The sequence below is a fragment of the Caretta caretta genome, chromosome 2 (genome assembly GCF_965140235.1).
Source record: "Caretta caretta isolate rCarCar2 chromosome 2, rCarCar1.hap1, whole genome shotgun sequence".
NCBI lineage: Eukaryota > Metazoa > Chordata > Testudines > Cheloniidae > Caretta > Caretta caretta.
This window is the reverse complement of record NC_134207.1, coordinates 1,199,394-1,222,127: the sequence shown is the minus strand read 5'-3', so window position 1 is coordinate 1,222,127 and position 22,734 is coordinate 1,199,394. Positions and strand designations below refer to the sequence as shown.

At 71.0% G+C, this 22,734-nt stretch overlaps 1 protein-coding gene across 26 annotated transcripts in view; it reads left to right on the top strand.

Moving 5' to 3' along the window:
- PLEC (plectin) overlaps window positions 1-22,734 on the top strand; it is a 165,845-nt gene that overhangs the window by 82,592 nt on the left and 60,519 nt on the right. For 17 of the 26 annotated variants that reach the window (XM_075124834.1, XM_075124831.1, XM_075124829.1 and 14 more), the window contains one exon: window positions 22,541-22,602. In XM_075124834.1, coding sequence (XP_074980935.1) covers window positions 22,541-22,602 — 62 coding nt within the window. Of the gene's footprint in view, window positions 1-331; window positions 402-2,365; window positions 2,472-4,392; window positions 4,502-11,648; window positions 11,831-19,281; window positions 19,388-22,540; window positions 22,603-22,734 lie in introns of those variants that run through there. The other 9 variants (XM_048836988.2, XM_048836986.2, XM_048836983.2 and 6 more) reach the window with 5 other exon arrangements.

Here is a 22,734-nt window from a genome sequence, read left to right as displayed (position 1 = left end):
AAGCCCCCTGCGGCCCGGAGCCCGCGTTCCTCAGGCGGCTGGGCCGGAGCAGAGGGTCTGAATTGCCGGTTGCCACAGGAATCCTGGCCGCTCCTCTCGCAGCAGCTGGAGTAAATTTGGAAGGCTGGGGCGGGAGACTGCGGGGTGGGCTCCCGGCTGCCAGGCTTTGGCAAGAGGAAGAGGAGGGGAGGCCGAGCCCCTGGTGCATCCTGCGAGACAGGCGCTGAGCTCCTGGCGCTGCTGGGACTTGCTCTGGCAGGAGGGTGTGTGAGGAGCTGCTCCCGTTTCCGAGCTGAGCGGGAGCCCGAGCAGCTGCTCCGGGGTCTGCCTGGTCGCAGCCAGAGCCATGGACTGGGAGGATGGCAGGTATTTCATGGAAGACCTCATCCAGCAGGGCCAAGGTAGGAGCCTGGGGAGAGGGGGCCCTGCCGCACCCCCAGCCTACGCCCCTTGGGCCTCAGTCCAAGCTCATCCTGGCTGCGTTGGTCTCTCCCTGCCTGTCCCAGCAGACCCCTCCCCCCCCCGCCTTGCAAAGTGCTGGGGCTGGGGTGGGCGGATGCCACAGCCCTGCGCCCCGTGGGGGGCCCAGATGTGAAGGGAGTGGGGCTGGCAGAGCCCCTGCTGCCGAGTGGCACAGTACAAGTGCCTGGTGGGGGGCTGTGAATGGTGATGGGCCCTGGCCCCCCTGCCCCCCCTTCCCCCGTCTGGCTGGGCTCCCAGTGATGGGCCTGACCTCCCTGTGGCTTTGGGCTGGGTGGGAGGAATTGCTCTGACCCGGGATGGGCAGGGGGCGGGGGTGGGGCAGCACCCCCCCACCTCCTCCCCCCAGCTCAGGCTCTGCAGCAGCCCTGACCCTGTGACTCTGACTGTCAGGATCTGGCTCTGCAACTTGAGGCTCTTCCCAGAGCCTGTTCCAAGGACCGAGGGATCCAGTTCCGGTTCTTCTCTTGTCCTCTGGTGAGTCAGTTGCAGTGAAACCCTGGGCTGGAGTTTGGTGCTCAGCTGGATTGGACTCTAGGGCATTGGGGTCCTGCCCCTGCTCCGGTCGCCTGGTGCAGGGCTTGCTGGCAGCGCCCCCGCCTGGCCCTGCGCGTCCAGCCCCTGTGCAGGAGGCAGGTGGCGTCGAGCGCCGTTTCCGCAGGGAGAAGGGCTCAGAGGGGGGCTGTGGCGGCGTCATGCCTTGAGCCCATGGCGCAGCCGGCTGGGGGGGGGCCCTGCGGGGTCCGAGCCCAGCGGCTGGGGGGCAGGGGCCGCGGGTGGCACTGGGCGGCGGTGTGACGTTGGGCGGGCACAGCAGTTAATGCCCTGCCCCTGCGTGTGCTGGGTCCCCCAGCTGGAGGCCGGTGTGTTCCTGGGGGGCCTGCCCATCCAGGTGGCTCTGGTCACCCAGTGGCGGCTGGGCCTGAGGGGCAGCAGGCGAGGTACCAGGAGGGGGTCAGAGGTCCTGTCTTGGCCGAGCCTCGCGGGAAGGAAGGTCAAAGCAGGCGCTGCTCCGAGCTGTCGGGCCCCTGGCCGGAGCGCAGCCGCTGGGATCGGCTGAGCCGTGCCTGGGGCCGTGGCCGTGGCCCCGGAGGGTGTGGGTGGGCTCAGGGCTCTGCAGGGGTGGAGGCATCTGCTGACGCCATGCGCTGATGAGTGCCCCAGGGTGGGGTCAGGCAGGATGGCCCGCCAGGGAGATGCTGCTGTGGGATGAGCCCTAGAGCTGCCATCCCCGTGCCTGGACTGGGCAGGCATTGGCCTTGCACCTGCTGGGCCAGCATCCTCCCGAGATCCCCACCGCCCCCTCACCTGCCCAGAGGCTAGCCGCTCCCCCGCTCGAGCGCTAGGCCTGGGGCCTTGGGGCTGTTTGCTGTGGGGAGGTAACAAAGCGGTGAACCCTGCAAGGTCGGCCTTCCCCTGGGGTTCTGCCCTGCCCGCCCCTAGCACTTACACTCCAACCCCAGCGACCCGGACTGCAGGCCTGGCCGGGACCCGCCCGTGCCGTGTGGGGCTGGCAGCACTGGGAAGGGGGTGCGACGCCGGTGTTGAGTACCCGCCGTGGGGAGGGCACTTTAGACAGGACCCAGAGCCCTGTGCCAAGGGGCTACCTGTGCGGTAGGACAGACCCCCAGGGTGGGACAGACCCCCAGGGAGGGGCCTAGGTGGGGCAGGCCTGCTGCAGGCCCTGGCAGAGCCCCCGTTTCCCATCTCATGGGCGGCGCAGCCTGGGCCTGCGGGGCGGGAGATCTCCAGCCAGGGGGCTCCGGGGGGCTGCAGCCGGCCCCTCCTCCAGCCTGCCATGTCATGTTCTAACTCGGGAGGCATGACAGGTTGTGCGGAGATATTTATATCCCGGCTGCTCCCTCCCGTTCCCCATGGGCACCGCAGCGGGGGCTCTGCAGGCTGCGTGTGGGCTCTGTGCGGCCGGCTCCTGCCCCCTCTGCCCCGTCCCGGGCCGTGGAGACGCTGCCCCCCCATGAAGATCGTGCCAGGTAGGGGCCCAGTGCCTTGCCCACGCGTGTGCCCGGCTCCTAGGCGCCGGCTGGGCTATTTCCACCATAAAAAGCCCCCTGCTGATGCCTGCTGTGAGTGATGGGTGCTGAGCCGTGGGGCAGCTGGGGCTGGCGGAGGGGCAGCAGGGTGCCCATACCTGCCCCTGGGGGGAGCTGGTGCTGGTGGCGAGGCGGGGGGGTGCAATCTTTGTTCCTAGCTCTGGCAGGGCCCTGCACCGTCCGGGGCTGGGGGGCCGGTTCAGCTGGGTCTGGTGTGGGCCAGCGTGCGCAGTGAAGGGGATGGGCCCATGGGGGGTGAGCTGTGGGGCGCAGGGGGCTCGGTGCCCCGTAAGAGGCAGTCCCCCGTTAGGGTAGGGGGTGCTGGGCTCCGGGCTGAGTGGTCCCAGACAGGCTGGGGTCCTGGTCCCCATGAGGGCACAGAGAGGGTCCCAGGGGGGGTGGGGGGCTCCCACCGGAGGGTGCGGGGTGCTGGCTCCCTTTAGGGCAGGGGGTTCTGGCTGGGGAGGGTGGGTGCTGGTGCCCCAGAGGGGTCCCTGTGGGGGGCGCTGGTCTCTGTGAGGGTCCTGGCGGGACGGGGGGGGGGGCGCTGGGGGTCTCGGCAGCGGGTTCAGGCGGGCGGGGGGCCCTGGCCGGGGCGGCGCTGGTCCCCCGGCGGGCGGGCGGGTGGGCGGGGGGTCCCGTGGGGGGCGCTGGTCTCTGCGAGGGTCCTGGCGGGACGGGGGGGGCGCTGGGGGTCTCAGCAGCGGGTCCAGGGGGGCGGGCGGGCGGGGGGTTCCGTGGGGGGCGCTGGTCTCTGCGAGGGTCCTGGCGGGACGGGGGGGGCGCTGGGGGTCTCGGCAGCGGGTCCCCCGGCGGGCGGGCGGGCGGGGGGTCCCGTGGGGGGCGCTGGTCTCTGCGAGGGTCCTGGCGGGACGGGGGGGGCGCTGGGGGTCTCGGCAGCGGGTCCCCCGGCGGGCGGGGGGTCCCGTGGGGGGCGCTGGTCTCTGTGAGGGTCCTGGCGGGACGGGGGGGGGCGCTGGGGGTCTCGGCAGCGGGCGGGCGGGGGGTCCCGTGGGGGGCGCTGGTCTCTGCGAGGGTCCTGGCGGGACGGGGGGGGCGCTGGGGGTCTCGGCAGCGGGTCCAGGGGAGCGGGCGGGCGGGGGGTCCCGTGGGGGGCGCTGGTCTCTGCGAGGGTCCTGGCGGGACGGGGGGGGCGCTGGGGGTCTCGGCAGCGGGTCCAGGGGGGCGGGCGGGCGGGGGGTCCCGTGGGGGGCGCTGGTCTCTGCGAGGGTCCTGGCGGGACGGGGGGGGCGCTGGGGGTCTCGGCAGCGGGTCCCCCGGCGGGGGGTCCCGTGGGGGGCGCTGGTCTCTGTGAGGGTCCTGGCGGGACGGGGGGGGGGCGCTGGGGGTCTCGGCAGCGGGCGGGCGGGGGGTCCCGTGGGGGGCGCTGGTCTCTGCGAGGGTCCTGGCGGGACGGGGGGGGCGCTGGGGGTCTCGGCAGCGGGTCCAGGGGAGCGGGCGGGCGGGGGGTCCCGTGGGGGGCGCTGGTCTCTGCGAGGGTCCTGGCGGGACGGGGGGGGCGCTGGGGGTCTCGGCAGCGGGTCCAGGGGGGCGGGCGGGCGGGGGGTCCCGTGGGGGGCGCTGGTCTCTGCGAGGGTCCTGGCGGGACGGGGGGGGCGCTGGGGGTCTCGGCAGCGGGTCCAGGCGGGCGGGGGGCCCTGGCCGGGGCGGGGGCGGCGCTGGGGGTCTCGGCAGCGGGTCCCCCGGCGGGCAGGCGGGCGGGGGGTCCCGTGGGGCGGACCCGGGCGCCGCGGGGCGGGCCGAGCCGCAGTGCGGGGCGGGCCGGCGCAGGGGGCCGGGCCGGGAGGAGGCCGGGCAGGGTCCGCGGGCGGCCGGGCGGGCGCAGGGAGCCGCAGCCGGAGCTCGCCCCGCGGCCATGGACGCCCCCGCCGGCCCCTTCCCCTGGCTGGTGGCCGGGGCCCACGGGCTGGCGCTGCTGCTGGCCTGGCGCTGGCGGCGCCGCGCCCCAGGTGAGAGCGGCCGGGCCGAGCCGAGCCGGGCCGGGCGGGGCCGGGCTGTGGGCGGCCGCTTCCCCCGCCCGCCCCCTCCCCCTCCCCGCCAAACACGGGCACGTGTGCGCCGGCTTAACCCCTGCGTCACCGCCGGACTCCTGGGTTCTCTCGCGGCTGGGGCCGGGGGAGGCAGTGGGTCGGGGCCCTGGGACCGGGACTCCTGGGTTTTCTCCCGGCTCTGTCCCGGCTTGTTCTGTGACCACGGCGGGTCATTTCCTTCCCTAGGCCTCAGTTTCCCCAGAGCGGCGGGGGCTCTTGCCTTTGCCCTGCGAGGGCTGGGATGTCATTTCGAAAGGCTTCTCCGCAGCTGTGTGGTGCCAGGCTGAGCGGGCAGAGGCAGCCCCGGTGCTGACTCCTCCTGGGGTGCGGGCGGCGGACCGGCCCTGTCTGGATCTGTGCCACTGGCAGCGTGGGGCTGGGGCGCAGGCGGCGGTGCTGGCTGGGCGTGCGGGGAGCTGGTGCCAGGGCAGTGCAGGGCACCCCAGGAAGGGAAGAGGCTGCAGAGCCCCAGGGATGCTGTGGTCCCGGGAGAGGCTGGTGCTAAGCTGGGAGCCGGCTGGGGACCGTTGTCCTGGCGTTGTTGGGCTTTGGGAGTAAACCGGGTGGGGAGCAGCTGGCTCGGGATCTGCGGCATCACCTTGGAGACCCCCGGTCCGCACGCCCGGTCCCGCTGCCCCAGCCAGACGGGCTTTCCCACGGAGCTCTTAAATGCCAGGGCTTTTCTGCGGGGGGAGGGAACATGGTCTGTGCTCAGGGCCAAGCCCAGGGCCGGGGCAGGGTGCTGTGCTCAGGGCCAAGCCAAGGGCCGGGGGGCTGTGCTCAGGGCCGGGGGTCTGGGGCTCTGCCCTGCCTGCTGTCCTCCCCAGAGGTCACTCCGTGGCAGCTGCTGGGTGTACAGAGTGTGTGATGTGATGGGGGTGGCTGGGCCCAGGACTCCCCCCATCGCTCTGGGCCCTGTCCTCCTCCTCGTCCCCCCCATCGCTCTGGGCCCTGTCCTCCTCCTCGTCCCCCCCATCGCTCTGGGCCCTGTCCTCCTCCTCCTCCCCCCCATCGCTCTGGGCCCTGTCCTCCTCCTCCTCCCCCCCATCGCTCTGGGCCCTGTCCTCCTCCCCCCCATCGCTCTGGGCCCTGTCCTCCTCCCCCCCATTGCTCTGGGCCCTGTCCTCCTCCTCCTCCCCCCCATCGCTCTGGGCCCTGTCCTCCTCCTCCTCCCCCCATCGCTCTGGGCCCTGTCCAGGGCCCGTTTCGGCCTGGGTGAGCTGGGGATCAGGTGGCTCCGGCTCAAAGGCAGCAAGAGGCCTTTGAGTCCCTAGAGTGGCTCTGCCTCCTCCACTCAGAAGGGGGGACTCCCTGGGGAGTTCTCCCTTCAGCTGAGCCTGTGGGGTGCGGGCGAGCAGGGGGATGCTGCCCAGAGGGGGGACCAGGCAGGGTGTCCGGCTGAGCTTGGGGGTCTTGTTGGCAGGTGCTTCCCCGGCTGGATGTCTGTGGGGCTGGGCACTGCTGGACTGGTGTCGGGCTGGCCTGCCTCGCTGCCCCCTCATTGCTGGGCTGGCTTTGGCGGCTGCCCAGGGCCCACTTGCTGCAGGGCTGGGCGCTGGAGGCCTTTGGTGACAGACAGGGTTGAGGGCTGCATTTCTGGGGCAGCTGTGTCAATAGGGGAGGAGATGCGGGGGGGTGGCTTGCTGGCAGGGCGCTCAGGGTGAGGCTGGCTGGGGGACGGGCTGCAGGCTCTGGGGACTCTCTCTGGGGACCCTGTGAGCTGCAGCTCCCTGGCTCCGGCCTGCCTGCGGGAGGGCGTGGGGTGTAGGTGTTCACAAGCAGCCCCTGGCGTCTCCAGCTGCCGCGCGGGTTCCCAAGTCCCAGCTGTTGAGGCTGGCAGGAGGGCTGCACTGCCGAGGTTATTTTTATGTGAAACTGATGCTGGTTCTCAGAACAGTTCCCCTCCCCCCTGCAGCTATTGTCTTTTCTGTCCACTGCCCTGGCAGCTCCAGGATGGGGGGCCATCCTGCCAAGCCCCCCTGGTTACTCTAGGGCTGCCCCCCCATGGCGTCTCCCTTTTTCCCCTGCACCTTTGTGCCAGTGTCCTGGTGTTTACAGTACACTGGGCAGAGCTGGGACTGGGCGGGGTCGCTGTGAGTCGTACAAACACCACCCTAGAGGCTGGAGCCTGCTTCCTCCTGGCAGAAATGGTGGGATCCCCATTGCGCCCCCTCTTCCTCCAGACCCCCTGGGCAGTGGGTCCCTCGGGGGTAGCTTGGGGGGACGACGCTGGACGGGAGCTGAGGGTTCCTGGCTTCCCTTCCCTGTAGCTGAGCCCTTGTGCTCTTAGAGTGGGCCCCCGCCCCGCCCCATAGTTCTCCCTCTGAATGGTTGCAGGCACTGGGGATGGGGGCAGGATGCAGCCCCGGAGCCAGGCACCTTGGGCTGCCGCGAGTGCTGAGCCGCCCTGTGGTGGCGCGTGCCCTGCCCCGGGTGCCTGCTGGCGGCCCTGGGGGGCTGCATTAGCCAGCAAGGGAACTAGCTGGTGCCGGATCCCCCCCCCCCCCCCGCCGTTTCCAGGGCGCTGGCTGCGGTTTCCGTGGAATCCGTGCAGGGCGTTCCGGGATGTCACGCTGCCTCATCTGGTGGCGGGCGCTGGCCCACGTTGCCATGGCAGCAGCCGCTCTGAGGGCCCACGCACCAGCGCTCAGGAAACCACAGGCTGGTGCTGCCCCCTTGCACAGGGGGGCTGGGGGGGGGCAGCTGCCGCTGCGCTGGCGGGGGGAGTGGGGTGAGGGATCCGTCCCCCGGCAGCACCACTAGGGGCTCTGCCTCCCCAGGAATCCCCCCGGGCACCGTGACGGCGGGCGGGGGCCTGTTCCCGGGCAGAACAGGGGCCGACGTCCCGGGCACAGGGCCACGCCTGCTCAGAGGGCATCTCGCTCCACCCTCCAGGCCAAGGTCGCACCTGCCAGGGCCTGTCATCTCAGAGGGGCTTTGGCAGAGTCCTGGAGCGGGACGGGGCTCATGTCTGTGCCCCCCGCCCCCGGCCCTCATGGGGACTGCAGGCCGCCTGGGACAGACCCCACAGCAGAAGGGGCTGGGCCTCCAGCCTTGGCCTGTGACGGCCTCCTCTCAGGCATCCTGGTCTGCGCTCAGGACTCCTGGGTTCTCTGCTCAGCCCTGCTCCCGACACTGCCTGGGCTCCTGCCTGGCTCAGTCAGGGTTAATCACCCCCCCACACCCCACCAGCTGCCACAGCCTGGGTGTGTCTGGGAGCATGGGGGGCTGGGTGGGGTGAGCCCAGCCTCTTGCAGTATATGTCCCTGGAGCCATTGGGGAGCTGCCCTGCGACGTCTGCAGAGCCCCACCCCACGTGGGGGTATTTTTAGCACCAGCGTCTGTTTGCATCCCATGGGGGGAGGCTGTTTGTCCTGGATACCAAATACCAGCCCTGGGCACGGTGTCTGTAGCCCGCCCTCCCTGCCGTGGGGCGCAGGGCTGGGGGCTGTGGCTCAGGAGCTCTGCCCGCCCCACAGTGCCTGAGCTGCTCCTGGCGCTGTGTTCGAGTCTCCTTGGCGCCTCTGGCCACTAAGCCCCATGCCCAGCAGCAGGGGCAGCTCCAGGGGTGCCCCAGCTCGCCCCAGTGGCGGCTGGGCGTGGCCCCGGTCCCCGCCTGCCTGGACATAGCTGACCAGAAAGGGCTGGGCTTGGCGCCAGGGGGCTGTCCTGGGGGGAGCTGTGCAGTAGCCTAATTCCCAGGCGCTGCTGTCGTCTGGCCCCAGGGCTCGTGCCGCCGGCCTGGGGCAGGGGCTCCATCAATGCGCTGCCCACACCTGGAGCCTCCTGCTCACTTCGGCACAGGCCAGAATGCTGTGCCCTGAGGGCCCCTCTCCGTCTGCCCACGGCTGGGGAGTGTGGAGGGGGAAGGGTAGCCGGAGCAGCCCTCAGCCCCATCGAGCCCTATGTCCGACAGCACCAGCATTGGCTGCGTCAGGGGAGGATGCAGGGCTCCCCACAGCGGGCAGTCCTGGGACACCTGGCCCATGGGCAGCGTCGTGCACTGGCAGTGGCTGGCCCATGCCCTGCGGGGGGGATCTCTGTCAGTCCCGTCGCTGAGGCTCATTCACCATAGAACTGTCTATTCTTTGCTGAGGCCTGCTACGCTCCCCACCTCGCTGGTGCACTGCGGCAGGGAGTTCCGCAGACGAATTGTGCCCGTGGGAGTGGTGGGGAGGATGTGTTGATGAGGTGGCGGGGGGCAGAAGGCTGGAGGGTTTGTTGATGGGTGGGGGAGGGAAATGCCATAGCTAACAGCGCGCTGCGGCTGTTGTTTGTTTGGGCTCTGCTCCCGTCTCTAAGGCTGGCTGGAGCCGCATGCGACAACGGAGGAAGGAGTGGCCGTTGTGGGCGGGGAGGGCCCCATGGGACTCTTGGGAACCCCTCTCCCTCCCCTGTCAGCTTTTCCACTAGCCCTCCCGTGGCTGGGGCTGGGAAGGGGGAGCTGGCTGGGGCTGTTCTTGCCAAGTGACTCATCAGCTGCGAGGAAAGGAAAGGAAATGGCAAAGGCTGCGGTTTGGGCCTGGGCTGGCAGGTCCTGCCAAGAGAAACAGCCCCTGTGCTGAGCGGGGAGCAAGGGACCTCCGCTCAGCTGCCCCCGCTCCCTGGGAACGGCTCTGCAGGGGAGCGACTCTGGGCAGTGTCTCCTGCTGCCCCGGGGAAAGCCTGGGGCATCCCGGTCGGGAGAGGCTGTGGGCCAGGGTGCCTGTTGGTTTTAGCGTGTGCTCAAGGCCCTTTGCCAGCTGGGGGCTGAGGCCCTGGGGCTCCCTTCCCCTGCTCCACCAAGGGATAGACTGGCTGAGGCATGTAAAAGGAACAACCCCCCCATAGGACACTGCAGCCTGTAAGATCCAGAGCCGTCCCTTTCCTGCCTCCCACAAGCGGTAAGAACCGCAGCCCAGCCCACCCGGAGCTCCTGCCTTATCTCCGCTCCACAGATGGGACGGGGCTGGGCCCAGGTCACATGCAGAGCTGGGAATAGAACCCAGGAGTCCTGCCCCCCCAACACCTACACCCCACTCCCAGGGCTAGGAACAGAACCCAGGCACGTTGCTCCCTTGGCTAGCAGCTGGCAGCTGTTCTCTGTGCTAAGTTGTGGTGATGAGGGCCCCAGGCACCCGGGGAAACTGCCAAAGGCTCTGAGTGAGCCAGCCTCGAGGATGTTCCCTCCCCACTGCAGGACAGGGGCTCCTGGACTCAGCGCTGCTCCAGCTGCAGCCTCCCACGGGTCCCACCCAGCGCATCCCCTGCGCTGCCCTGGGGGGCTGGCTTGCCTGCGCTGTTCTCTCTAGCCCGCCCCCGGCCCTGGAGATGCTCTGCAGGTTGGCAGGTCTTGGTGACCCACTGCCCCTCTGGAGGGGGCATAGCAGTGACCCACCAAGGTGCATTGTGATTGCCTTGGGCGGGCCAAGCGTGGCCCTGAAAACGTTTGCAAGGGTGGGCCTGTGGCTGTCCCAATGGCATGCGGCTGTACTCACTGCCCTGCTGCTAGGGGGCTGCCTGGCCCCATGCAGGGCCGTGGGGCAGACAGCAAGCTCTCCGCTGCTCTGAACAGCGCCTGGGGCTGCAAGGGAAGACTGACCGCTAGTGGGCATTTGGTCAGGCAGGGCCCCGCTCTTGCCAGGAGCCCCATGCTTGGCCCAGGACGTGCGGTGCTGGGTGCTCCGGGGCAGGAGGGGATCCCCTGCTGTGGCCGTTTGCTCCGGGGCGGCGCTGCCCCTCAGAGCAGTTCTGGGGAGGGTGCCAATCTGGTGGTGCGGGCACGGTTCTAGCAGGGAAAGGTGCAGCCTCCCAGCGTGGCGCGGGCCCCACCCCAGGCGAGCCGGGGCCGCCTCTGCAGGGGGGTCGTGTCAGTTCCCCTGCCACAGGCCCCGGGTTCAACCCCCGGCATGGCCAGGCCTGGGGCTGCGGCCGTCCCGGGGCCTTGCTGGGAGCTGGCCGTGCTGTGGCTGGCGGCCAGGGGCTGTTGTCACAGCTGTCCTGTGAGCTCTGGCGCAGGGGGAGTCCCGGGCGGCTCTGGCCCTGTCTTCGGAGCCATGGGCTCTCCTCTGATGAGGTAACGGGAAAGGGAGCCAACAAGGAACGTGCGGAGGGCTCCCCTCTGCGCTGGGCCCTGGCGCGGGTCCTGTGCGGCTGGCCTCAGGCCGGGGCCACTGCTCTGCACCCTGGGCTCCCCACGCACGCGGCCGCAGCCTGCAGGTCCTTGACGGCTCTGACAGGTCTCGGCCCCTGCAGCCAGTTCAGCCTCCCGGCCCTGCCAGCTGGATGCGGGCTAGGAAATGGGGAGAGCCTCCCCAGAGCCCGGCATGCGGGGAACCAGGGAGACTGGGCCCATGGGGGCTGCCCTGGGCGCTTCCTGGGGGAGGGGGGGTTGTGCACCAGATGTTGGGGTGGTTGGGGATTGCTCCCCCAGGGCGGGCTGCGCAGGAGGCTTGGTCCCGGGCTGTGCGGGTGGGGGGGCTGCTGAGGGGGCTCAGGCTTTGGCTAGGGTGGCTTGGTCCTGGGCTGAGGGTGCTGGGGGTGTGGGTCCAGAGCTGGGGGGGGACCCTGGGGGTAGGGGCTCAGTGCAAAGCTAGAAGGCCTGATGGGGGCTCTGTCATGGGCTGCTGGTGGGGGGGGGCTCAGGCCCGGGCTGGGGGGATGCTGGGGGGTTGGTCCTGGGCTGTGGGGGGTCAATCCTGGGCTGGGAGGGATGCTGTGGGGGGTCGGTCCCAGGCTGGGGGGGTTGCTGGGGGGTCGGGCCTGGGGAGATGCCGGGGGGTCGGTCCCGGGCCCGGGGGGGATGCCGGGGGGTCGGTTCCGAGCTGGGGGGGTCGGTCCCGGGCCGGGGGGGATGCCGGGCCCGGGGAGGTGCCGGGGGGGTCGGGCCCGGGGAGGTGCCGGCGGGTCGGTCCCGGGCCGGGGGGGATGCCGGGGGGGGTCGGTTCCGAGCTGGGGGGGTCGGTCGCGGGCCGGGGCGGTGCCGGGGGGGTCGGTCCCGGGCACGGCGGGGCCGGCTCGGCGCTGGCGGGGCCCCGGCCGCTCGGGGCGGGGCGGGGCTGGGCTGGGCTGGGCGGCTCCTGTCCCAGCCGGGCCGGGCCGGGCCGAGGAGGCAGCGCAGCGGCATGGCCGGCAGCCCGGACCCCGCGCCCTCCGTGGCCGCCTACTTCGCCTACAAGCGGGCGGTGCTGCGGGGCGCCGAGGGGCTGCTGAGCGGCCGCTCGGAGCCGGAGCGGAGGAGCGACCTGAGCCGGCGGCTCTGCTGCGTCGGTGGGTCCGGCCGGGGGGCGGGGGGTGCAGGGTCCGGGTGATGGGGGGGAGTGCAGTGCTGGGTGCGGGGGGGGGGTTGCAGTGACGGATGCAGTGTCCGGGAGGGTGCAGCGACAGGGTGGGGGGTGCGGCGATGGGTGCAGTGTGTGTGTGGGGGGGGGTTGGTTGCAGTGACGGATGCAGTGTCCGGGAGGGTGCAGTGTTAGGTGCAGTGTGTGTGGGGGGTTGGTTGCAGTGACGGGTGCAGCGACAGGGTGGGGGTGCAGCGATGGGTGCAGTGTGTGTGGGGGGGGTTGGTTGCAGTGACGGGTGCAGTGCCCGGGGGGTGCAGTGACAGGGTGGGGGTGCAGCGACAGGGTGGGGGGTGCATTGACGGGTGCAGTGTGTGGGGGGGGGTTGGTTGCAGTGATGGGTGCAGTGTCCGGGGGGTGCAGTGACAGGGTGGGGGGTGTGGCGATGGGTGCAGTGCTGGGTGCAGTGACGAGGTAGTGAGGGAGGGGTACAAGGGCACCCCAGGCCCTCACTCCTGCCACTAGACTCGGCTGCCCCGGGTGTGTTTGTTCTGCCTGAGCTCAGCCGATCCCGCTTTCAGGGCAGCGACGGGTTAATGGTTTGGGGGCGGGGCTTGCCCTCGCCCCGCCTCCTCCTGTCGGGCAGTGGGCGGGGCCTGCCAGGGTAGCAGTGACCCTTGAGCCAAGCGATTGAGCAATGTGCAGCTCCCCGCCCCCCCCCAGCTCCCTGGGAGGCGGGGCAGCCCCTCCCCCTGCAGGGACAGGTGCAGGAGGGATCACACGCACACCTTGGTGGCCCATCCCCCCATGGACCCCTGAGGCCTTGGGGAGCCCGGCTGGGGCAGCCCTTGTCTGCTGGCAGAGGACGGGGTCCCCCCCTGGAGCTGAGACGGGCTTGTGCTTCCCCAGCCCCTCTAGCAAAGCTGCCAGCCCCAGAGCACTGCCCCAAATGGGCCCTGCTCCCCAGCCGTCTGGGGCAGGCGCCCGGTGGGTGACCCCAGTTCTCCTACTGCCCTGCCTGCCTCGCCCCGTTCTGCGCTGCTGGGGAGCAGTGCCGTGCAGGGCTGGGTGCAGAGCCGTGAGCCGTGCATGGCAACACCCCGGCCCCCTGCACGGGCCTCGCCCCGGGCGACCCGGGCTGGGTGGCCACAGGCGAGGGAGGGGAGTGGCAGGCAGGTGCGTCCAGCTGGGGGCCCGTGGCGGTGAAGCTCAGGGCACCCCTCCCCCCCCCCCGGCTGGCGTTGAGCAGACTGGCAGTGATGGGACGCTGCTGGTCCCTCAAGCTGCACGGCACTGGGAAGCCTGCAGTTCTGGGGCTGGCGGGACACAGGGGAGTGATTGGTTTGTGGGTCTCTCAGGCTGTAGTGGGGGTGTCTGGCTGTAGCGGGGGTGACTGGTCTTCAGGGCTCTGCGGCTGTAACAAGGGGTGTCTGGCCGATGCTCTGGAACTGCTCCCCATGAAGCCAGTCAGGACTCTGGGGCAGTCGCCTTGCTGTGAGCAGCCTGTCTTCAGGACACACAGCTCACCCGGCTTCCTGGGTCTGACCTCGGAGCATTCAGCCTCCTCTGCCCCTCCGTGCGCTTTCCCCCAGCGAGTCCGCTCAGGCGGGGTCCTGGGGGGGCCAGAGGGTCCTGCACCCCAACTTCGCAGTCAGACGTGACTCTCAGCCAGCCAGTAAAACAGAAGGTTTATTAGACGACAGGAACATGGTCTAAAACAGAGCTTGCAGGTGCAGAGAACAGGACCCCTCAGCTGGTTCCATTCTGGGGGGCAGTGAGCCAGACAACCACGTCTGCACTTCACTCCATGTCCCAGCCAGCCCCAAACTGAAAACCCCCTCCAGCCCCTCCTCCTCTGGGCTTTGTTCCTTTCCCGGGCCAGGTGGTCACCTGATTCCTTTGTTCTCCAACCCTTCAGCTCTCACCTTGCAGAGGGGAAGGGCCCAGGCCATCAGTTGCCAGGAAACAGGGTGTCGGCCATTCTCTGTGTCCAGACTCCTGCACACACCTGCCCTCTAGGGCTCTGCAGTGATCATACACCCTTACTCCACCCCCTAGATACTTAAGAACTGCCTAGGGGAAACTGAGGCACCCCCCCACTATTCAGAGGAAACATTAAGAACAGTCCCACTTCGTCACATGGGGTGACTGGTCTTCAGGGCTCTGCGGCTGTAACAAGGGGTGTCTGGCTGTAGCGGGGGGTGACTGGTCTTCAGGGCTCTGTGGCTGTAACAAGGGGTGTCTGGCTGTAGCGGGGGTGACTGGTCTGCAGGCCTATCTGGCTGTAGTGGGGGTGATTCTTTTGTGGGACTCTCTGGCTCTAGGAGGGGCTCTCTGGCTGTAGCAGGGGCTGTCCATGTGTAGCAAGGGTGTCTGATCTGCAGGGCTCTGTAGCTGGAGCAAGGGGTGTCCGGCTGTAGCAGGGGTGATGGGTCTGCGGGCTGGCTGGCCGTAGCAGGGGGTGGCTGGCTGTAGCAGGCAGTGTGGGGGCCTGTGACTCGACTGCAGGGGGGTGGCTGCCGGGCCAGGTGCTGGGTTGACATAGAAGCAGTAGGCTCAGACCCCACCCCCGGGTAGGTGCCCGGCTCTCGGTGGTTCTCAGTCTGGTTTGCTGCAGCCCTGGGCAGCCTGGACTCTGCCCTCACGGCCGGCTGCAGTGCGAGTTCTCCCGACCTTCCCAGAGGCTCTGGGCGCAGGGCTGGGCCCATGCTGTGCGATTCACGTGGGATCCAGCAGGGGGTGCCCTAGAAATTCCCCCCTCGCGGCCGGATCCAGGGTTCGCAGGGGCCTGGCCAGCTCCTGTGATGGGGGCAGAGACCTCCTCGGGGCAGGACCCTCTGTGCCAGGCACTGTACAGGCATGGGGTGAGCCAGGGGCAGCAGGAGCACCCCAGCTCCCTCGTCTGGGTCAAGCTGCGCCGGGCCTGGTGCAGAGGGCTGTTGGGGGCCGAAGGGGGACAGCGAGGGCCTTTTGCAGATGTGTCCGGCAGGCGCTTTCCTGGCATGAGGGGCAGCCTGGGAGAACCCAAAGGAGCTTGTTGGAAGGTGTGAGAAATGGGGGTTGGCCTTGTGGGCGGGGGCGCCATCGCGGGAGAGGTGGCGGGCAGGACCTGACATTGAGACCGGCTGCCCGATGTGCCAGCATCGGGGAGCCAGCAAAGGCTGCAGGGGGTCACGGGCAGTGTGGGGGCTGGGAGACTTGAATGGGCCGGAGCCGAGATTGTGATTCGGCCACTTGGAGTCTGTGAATCCAGCCTGGGGGCTCTGCTCTGGCTCCGCGGTGTGGGTGTGTGGGGGGCTGAAGGGGGTGTGTGTACTAGAGTTGGGGGGCAGAGAGGGGGGCTCTGGCGAGATGAGGGGTGCTCAGTGATCAGCAGATCCCCCCTGGCCTTAGACTCTGTAACCCCCTTAGTCTCCTAGGCCTGGGCTGGTGGGTGGGCGGCTGAGCTGTCTCAGGCTGTGGCTGGGCCAGACCGGTGCTGCACCCTGCCCGGCTGACGGCGGGGCGCCCTGGGGTCTGAGGGGGGCAGCCCTTGGGGCCTGCCCTGCCCCTGCCAGTTACACAGAGGGCCAGACGCAGCAACAGGGAGAGACAGGAGCAAATGCAGCCACCGCTACGCCGACCCCACAGCACCCCCTGCTGGGAGCTCCCCGCCCAGCCAGCGCCCTGCCCCGCTCCCCACAGCGCCCCCTGCTGGGAGCTCCCCGCCCAGCCAGCGCCCTGCCCCGCTCCCCACAGCGCCCCCTGCTGGGAGCTCCCCGCCCAGCCAGCGCCCTGCCCCGCTCCCCACAGCGCCCCCTGCTGGGAGCTCCCCGCCCAGCCAGCGCCCTGCCCCGCTCCCCACAGCGCCCCCTGCTGGGAGCTCCCCGCCCAGCCAGCGCCCTGCCCTGCCCTGCCCCCACAGCGCCCCCTGCTGGGAGCTCCCCGCCCAGCCAGCGCCCTGCCCTGCCCCCACAGCGCCCCCTGCTGGGAGCTCCCCGCCCAGCCAGCGCCCTGCCCCGCTCCCCACAGCGCCCCCTGCTGGGAGCTCCCCGCCCAGCCAGCGCCCTGCCCCGCTCCCCACAGCGCCCCCTGCTGGGAGCTCCCCGCCCAGCCAGCGCCCTGCCCCGCTCCCCACAGCGCCCCCTGCTGGGAGCTCCCCGCCCAGCCAGCGCCCTGCCCTGCCCCCACAGCGCCCCCTGCTGGGAGCTCCCCGCCCTGCCCCCACAGCACCCCCTGCTGGGAGCTCCCCGCCCAGCCAGCGCCCTGCCCTGCCCCCACAGCGCCCCTGCTGGGAGCTCCCCACCCAGCCAGCGCCCTGCCCTGCCCTGCCCCCACAGCGCCCCCTGCTGGGAGCTCCCCGCCCAGCCAGCGCCCTGCCCCGCTCCCCACAGCGCCCCCTGCTGGGAGCTCCCCGCCCAGCCAGCGCCCTGCCCCGCTCCCCACAGCGCCCCCTGCTGGGAGCTCCCCGCCCAGCCAGCGCCCTGCCCCGCTCCCCACAGCGCCCCCTGCTGGGAGCTCCCCGCCCAGCCAGCGCCCTGCCCTGCCCTGCCCCCACAGCGCCCCCTGCTGGGAGCTCCCCGCCCAGCCAGCGCCCTGCCCTGCCCCCACAGCGCCCCCTGCTGGGAGCTCCCCGCCCAGCCAGCGCCCTGCCCTGCCCTGCCCCCACAGCGCCCCCTGCTGGGAGCTCCCCGCCCAGCCAGCGCCCTGCCCTGCCCCCACAGCGCCCCCTGCTGGGAGCTCCCTGCCCAGCCAGCGCCCTGCCCTGCCCCCACAGCGCCCCCTGCTGGGAGCTCCCTGCCCAGCCAGCGCCCTGCCCTGCCCCCACAGTGCCCCCTGCTGGGAGCTCCCCGCCCAGCCAGCGCCCTGCCCCGCTCCCCACAGTGCCCCCTGCTGGGAGCTCCCTGCCCTGCCCCCACAGCACCCCCTGCTGGGAGCTCCCCGCCCAGCCAGCGCCCTGCCCTGCCCCCACAGCACCCCCTGCTGGGAGCTCCCCGCCCAGCCAGCGCCCTGCCCTGCCCTGCCCCCACAGCGCCCCCTGCTGGGAGCTCCCCGCCCAGCCAGCGCCCTGCCCCGCTCCCCACAGCGCCCCCTGCTGGGAGCTCCCCGCCCAGCCAGCGCCCTGCCCTGCCCCCACAGCGCCCCCTGCTGGGAGCTCCCCGCCGAGCCAGCGCCCTGCCCTGCCCCCACAGCACCCCCTGCTGGGAGCTCCCCGCCCAGCCAGCGCCCTGCCCTGCCCCCACAGCGCCCCCTGCTGGGAGCTCCCCGCCCAGCCAGCGCCCTGCCCTGCCCCCACAGTGCCCCCTGCTGGGAGCTCCCTGCCCAGCCAGCGCCCTGCCCTGCCCCCACAGCGCCCCCTGCTGGGAGCTCCCCGCCCAGCCAGCGCCCTGCCCTGCCCCCACAGCGCCCCCTGCTGGGAGCTCCCCGCCCAGCCAGCGCCCTGCCCTGCCCCCACAGCGCCCCCTGCTGGGAGCTCCCCGCCCAGCCAGCGCCCTGCCCTGCCCCCACAGCGCCCCCTGCTGGGAGCTCCCCGCCCAGCCAGCGCCCTGCCCTGCCCTGCCCCCACAGCGCCCCCTGCTGGGAGCTCCCCGCCCAGCCAGCGCCCTGCCCTGCCCCCACAGCGCCCCCTGCTGGGAGCTCCCCGCCCAGCCAGCGCCCTGCCCTGCCCTGCCCCCACAGCGCCCCCTGCTGGGAGCTCCCCGCCCAGCCAGCGCCCTGCCCTGCCCCCACAGCACCCCCTGCTGGGAGCTCCCCGCCCAGCCAGCGCCCTGCCCTGCCCCGCCCCCACAGCGCCCCCTGCTGGGGAGTGACTGTCTTGGCTGGGTGGGCTGCGGCAGCTTATGTGCGAGCGCCCAGCTCTGTGACGTGCGTTGGCGTCAGCCGGGCCCCGGCAGCTCATTGCTCCATATGTGTCAGTGGCTGGAAAATACTTGTGGTTTAGAAACCGTTGTCGGGCACATTCCTCCCCGCGCTGGCCCCGGCCCAGCTCTGCTCCTTGGAAACCGAGGGGGCGGCGGCTGGGGGGAGCCCGGGCTGGGAAGCGAGGGGGGCAGCTGGATATAGCACCTCCGCTTTCCCTGCCTTTGCCCCGCTGCCTCGCCCGGGGCTGCTCGGAGCCAGCGCTGGTCCAGGCTTGTCCCAGGGCAGCCCCGGCCCCTGCAGGGCCCTGCCGGGGGGCTCTGACCCCCAGCCCTAGCCTGCAGCTGGGGAAATGCTCCGGCAGCAGCGGGGCCAGGCTGGGATTTCTGAGCGGGGCACACCCAGGCAGCAAACAGGATGGGGAGGCCCTGTCAGCTCCTGGCCTGGCCACTAGTGGGGCCCTTCCCTCTGGCCCTGACCTTCGCGGGGGGCTGGCCAGCGAGCAGGGGGCTGCCTCTGTCCCCAGGCGGGGCTGTTCTGGGGCTAGCGAAGCCAGTGTGCCGGAGGCCTGGGTGTCCCCGGTGCACTCAGCCCTGCCCAGGGGGGAGGGGCTGTTCTGGGGGGCCAGGGGCGTGTGGGACGTGGCCCCTGGCCCCAGGCAGGCCCTCGGCTGAGCTCCGTTGGCTCCTTGCGCCCACGGGGCTGGGGAGAGCTTCTGGCTCTGTCCCCGGAGGGCGCTGTGCTAGGAGCAGGGCGTGTCCCTGAGGCTGCATGAGTCAGGGTGCAGCCATGTGTCGCAGCCCCCTTGCCCTGGGGGTGCGTGCAAGGTCCATGCTGCACCCAGCTGCCAGCTTCCTGTGCGGAGCGCCTTATACCCTGGGGAGCGGCTGGGGTTCCCTCTGCAGCTCCTCCCCCGCGCCGTGCACAGGGCTGGGGGAGGGGTGCTGGCCCTCTCCCTTCCCCATGGCGGCTCCGGGCTTTCTGCAGCTGGCCCTGTCCCGGGGGCACCGTGGGGCTCCTGGGGTCTCTCTGGCCTGTGCTGAGCCTTGTCCCCCCAGGCCTGGCTGAGGTGGGCTGAAGCCGAGGGGGAGCGGCACAGGGCGGGGAGGTGTATTCTCCTGTGCCCACCGCCCAGCCTCCCAGGGGGAGTCTCCCCAAGGGCTGTGGGGCACTGGAGCCATGCCCCCCATGACAGCGGGAGATCCCTGGGCCTGGGGCAGCTGTCCCGTCGGGGGCACCCGAATGGGCACCAGGGCCCAGATCCCCTCCTGGGGGAGAGTCCAGCCTGGCCCCCCTGCTCCCGGGTGCAGCCCTCTGACCCCGCGCCCGGCTGCGGCAGGGCAGGCTGGCTGCGGGCAGGAAAGGGTTACGAGCAGGAGGCCGGTGGCTGTGGGCTCGGAGGTTTCCTGACTCTCTCCGGCGGCGGGCAAGGGCGGGGAGCCAGCCGCTCTCTGGGGGAGGAGTCTGGGGAGCGGAGGGGCAGGCCTGCCCCCCGGGGCAGAGGAGCTGGAGCCGGGGTGGGGAGAGCTGCTCAGCGCTGCATCTCCAGTCACCGGCCAGGCGGCAGGGCAGGGCAGGGCAGGGCAGGGCGGAGATCGCTGGGGAGTCCCGGGGACCATGTCCAGGCAGCGGCTGCGGAGCCCGGAGCTGGAGGGCCCCGAGGAGAACCTCTACCTGGCCGTGCTGAGGGCCACGGAGGGCAAGAAAGGTACCGAGCCCCTGCCCAGCCTGCCCCCCATCCTGGGCTTTCTGTGGAGGGGGCTGAACACGGGAGGGGGGGGGCGGGGGAGGCTGGACTGTGACGGGGGATGGAGATATGGGGGGCTGTACCTGCAGGATGGGGGGCCTGTGATGGACCTGGGGGATGGGGGATTTGGGGGGCTGTACCTGCAGGATGGGGGGGCCTGTGATGGACCTGGGGGATGGGGGATTTGGGGGGCTGTACCTGCAGGATGGGGGGGCCTGTGATGGACCTGGGGGATGGGGGATTTGGGGGGCTGTACCTGCAGGATGGGGGGGCCTGTGATGGACCTGGGGGATGGGGGATTTGGGGGGCTGTACCTGCAGGATGGGGGGGCCTGTGATGGACCTGGGGGATGGGGGATTTGGGGGGCTGTACCTGCAGGATGGGGGGGCCTGTGATGGACCTGGGGGATGGGGGATTTGGGGGGCTGTACCTGCAGGACGGGGCGGACTGTGATGGGCTTGGAGGGGGCTCTGCTGCATTGGGATGAAGGGGGCTATGCTAAGCATGGGGGATGGGGGGGCTGTACCTGGGCGGTGTGGGGGATTGCCTGCTCTGGGATGTAGGGGGCTATGCTGTGCCTAGGGAATGGGGTGTGGGGGTTGCCGGTGTTGGGGTCTCTGTCCTAGGGCTGTGCATGGGGAGGCAGCTGTGGGGAGACCATGCTGACTGGGGGGCTGCTCTGTGCGTGGCGTGTTTGTTGGGGGGGGGGGCTGACCTCAGCAGTGACCCTCCTTGTGGTGCCAGTCCCTGGTCCTGGTGCTGTGCTCTGTGTGTGTGTGGGGGGTCTGTGCCCTGGCACCCCAGCTGCTGTGAGCTCTGCCCCACACACTGCCCACCCCCTGGGCATTCCATGCTGGGGGCAACCCCCCCCGTGGCACTGTGGCCCCCAGGGCACTCTGAGCAACCCCCAGGGCCCCCGGCTGTCCAGCCATAGCTATAGGGGGCCCAGGGCCTCTGCCCTGGCTGGGGTGTGTTTGGGCGTCACTGGGGCTGTGGGGGGAGGAGAAGTCAATGGGGTCCTGTGGGGGGCTCCTGCCGGCTCTTCCCCCTGCTCCCAGCCCCATCTCCGAGCCCCTCCACGGCACCCCCCCCCCCGGTAGGTGCAGTGGCTGGCAGGCGCTGGGAACCCTGCCTGCCTGCGGGAGTGGCACTTCCTGCCCCGCCCAGCCTGCCCACGCTGGAATGAGCTGGGGGGGACTAGGAGAAGCGTCTCAGGGGCTCGATTGCCGCCGTGCTCCTGCCTTGGGGGTGGTGCCCCGCTGGAGCTGAGCCCCAGGGGTGTGTCTGTGCCTCCCCCTCATGTCTGCTGAGAGCTGCTCTGCCCCGGCTGCCCCTCGGGTGCAGCCCCCGCCCCTGGGTCCCGTGGGGGAAGTCGGCCCTGCCCCCGGAGGCACACCCCTGCTGGGCACCCGTCCCAGCGAGTGTCTGGCCCTGGGCGCCTGGGAGCTGCACGGGCAGATCTCCACGCTCTCCTGGCCGGACAAGACACGACACGTGAAACCCACGTGGGGAGGGCAGCTGTGCCAGCCCACCCCCGGGGCAGCGAGCCTGTTGGGGCGGGGGGGTCCCCTCTTCATTCGGGCAGTTCAGGCTTGGAGGAGGGTGGGTTCTGGGGAGGGGAGTGTGGCCATTTACACCTGGGCAAGGGGGGATGTTATCCCTGGCTAGCTGCCGTGTGGGGGGCCCTAGCACCTCCCGGGTGTTCCCAGCCTCCTCATGACCCACAGCTCGCCTGTCCCCGCTGGGCTGTAACCTGCTCACGGGGGGTGTTACACAGGGGCCATGGGGAGACTCCTCCCTGTCCCGGGCAGGTCAGTGCTCCCCCCACCCTCCCCACTGGCCCAGGGCTCTGGCGGCTAGTGTGGGGCCGGGACTGGAACGCAGGCCTCCTAGCCCCTGAGCCCGTGAGGCCAGTGCAGAGCTGGGCGGAGCCTGTTGCTTCTGGGGCCATGTGCTGGGGGTGATGGAGCTGAGCTGCCCCTCGGGGAGGGCTCGGGGTCCCCACAGAGCTCTGGAGGGGTTCAGCATGAAGGACCGTGGGGCTGGAGCCCTGGCTCCAGAAATGCCTTGGGGAAGGAGGGGGGTTTGGAATGGCTCCTCTGCTCCCTGCCTGCCATGGGGCTGGGCCTTGCTCCTGCAGCCCTCAGAGATGAGGGTGTCTGTGGGGTGAGAGATGGGCCCCCTGGCTCAGGCAGAGAGCAGGGGGGCACCTGGGCATCGTTCCTGGCACTGCCTGCCCATGGCTCGATGTTCCCAGCTGCTGCTGAGCTGGGGCCGGATGGGGCTGAGTCGGTCCCCACCGGAGCAGCACGGCCTGTCCTGCCGGAGACGGGTCCCAGCCCCTGAGCCAGCTGTGGGGCCCACCCCAGTGTCTGCGGGGCAGGGCGTCTGGGCTGTTCTCCGGGGGGCCCTGGCCTGCTGGGCGTGCAGACGGCTGCTCCCTGCCGTGTGCCAGCACCCCTACTCCCCATGGCTCTCCCAGTAGTGACTGAGACCCCCGCCCCCACACAGGGACCCCCCGCCCGTTGCTGCCGAAGAGCCGCTCCCCTTGGCTCGCCTGCCCCCCTGCTGCCTTTGGGTCCCTGCTGTGGCCTGTTTGCTGGCGCCTTTGGGGGGCTCTCGCCTCTGCCCTGGGCCCCTAGAGCGTGTGGGGCTCAGGAGGCACCAGCCCCAGGGGCAGCAGGCTCCTGCAGTGGGGTGAGTGCTGGGGGGCACTGGAGGGGGTGCCCTGGGGCCCGGCCGGCTGGGACCGACCCAGGTTGCTGCGCTCGGAGGGGTGCCCGGCTGCTGTGACCCACGTGGGAGTGGGTGCAGGGGGCTGCTCTGGGGCATCGGCCATCGGCTCCTCGTGCCCTGGGGCTGGGCATGGGGCACAGCAGGGGGGCACGGCGCGGCGTGTGAGTCATTGCAACCATTTCCTTCCCATTGGCACCGATGAGTCAGGCCCCTTCCTGCCTGTGCTGAGATCTGGGAGCCTGCAGGGTCTTGCTCATCCCTCTTCTGAGTTCTGGCCCTGCTTGCCGGGGGGGCTGCCGCCGCTCTTCCCCCCCCAGACTCCGTAAGCCCCCTGTGCCCCCCCACATGCACTAACACCCGTCGTCTCCTCTCTTGCAGATGAGCGAGACCGGGTCCAGAAGAAAACCTTCACCAAATGGGTCAACAAGCACCTCATCAAGGTAAGGGTGCCCGCCCGCCCCCCCATGGGTAGGGGGTGGGACCTCTCGGCGGAGGGCAGGGCAGCAGGGGTGACAGCCCAGGGCTGGGCAGGTCCCTCACTGTTAACCGGCAGTGACTGGTTAGCCTGTGGA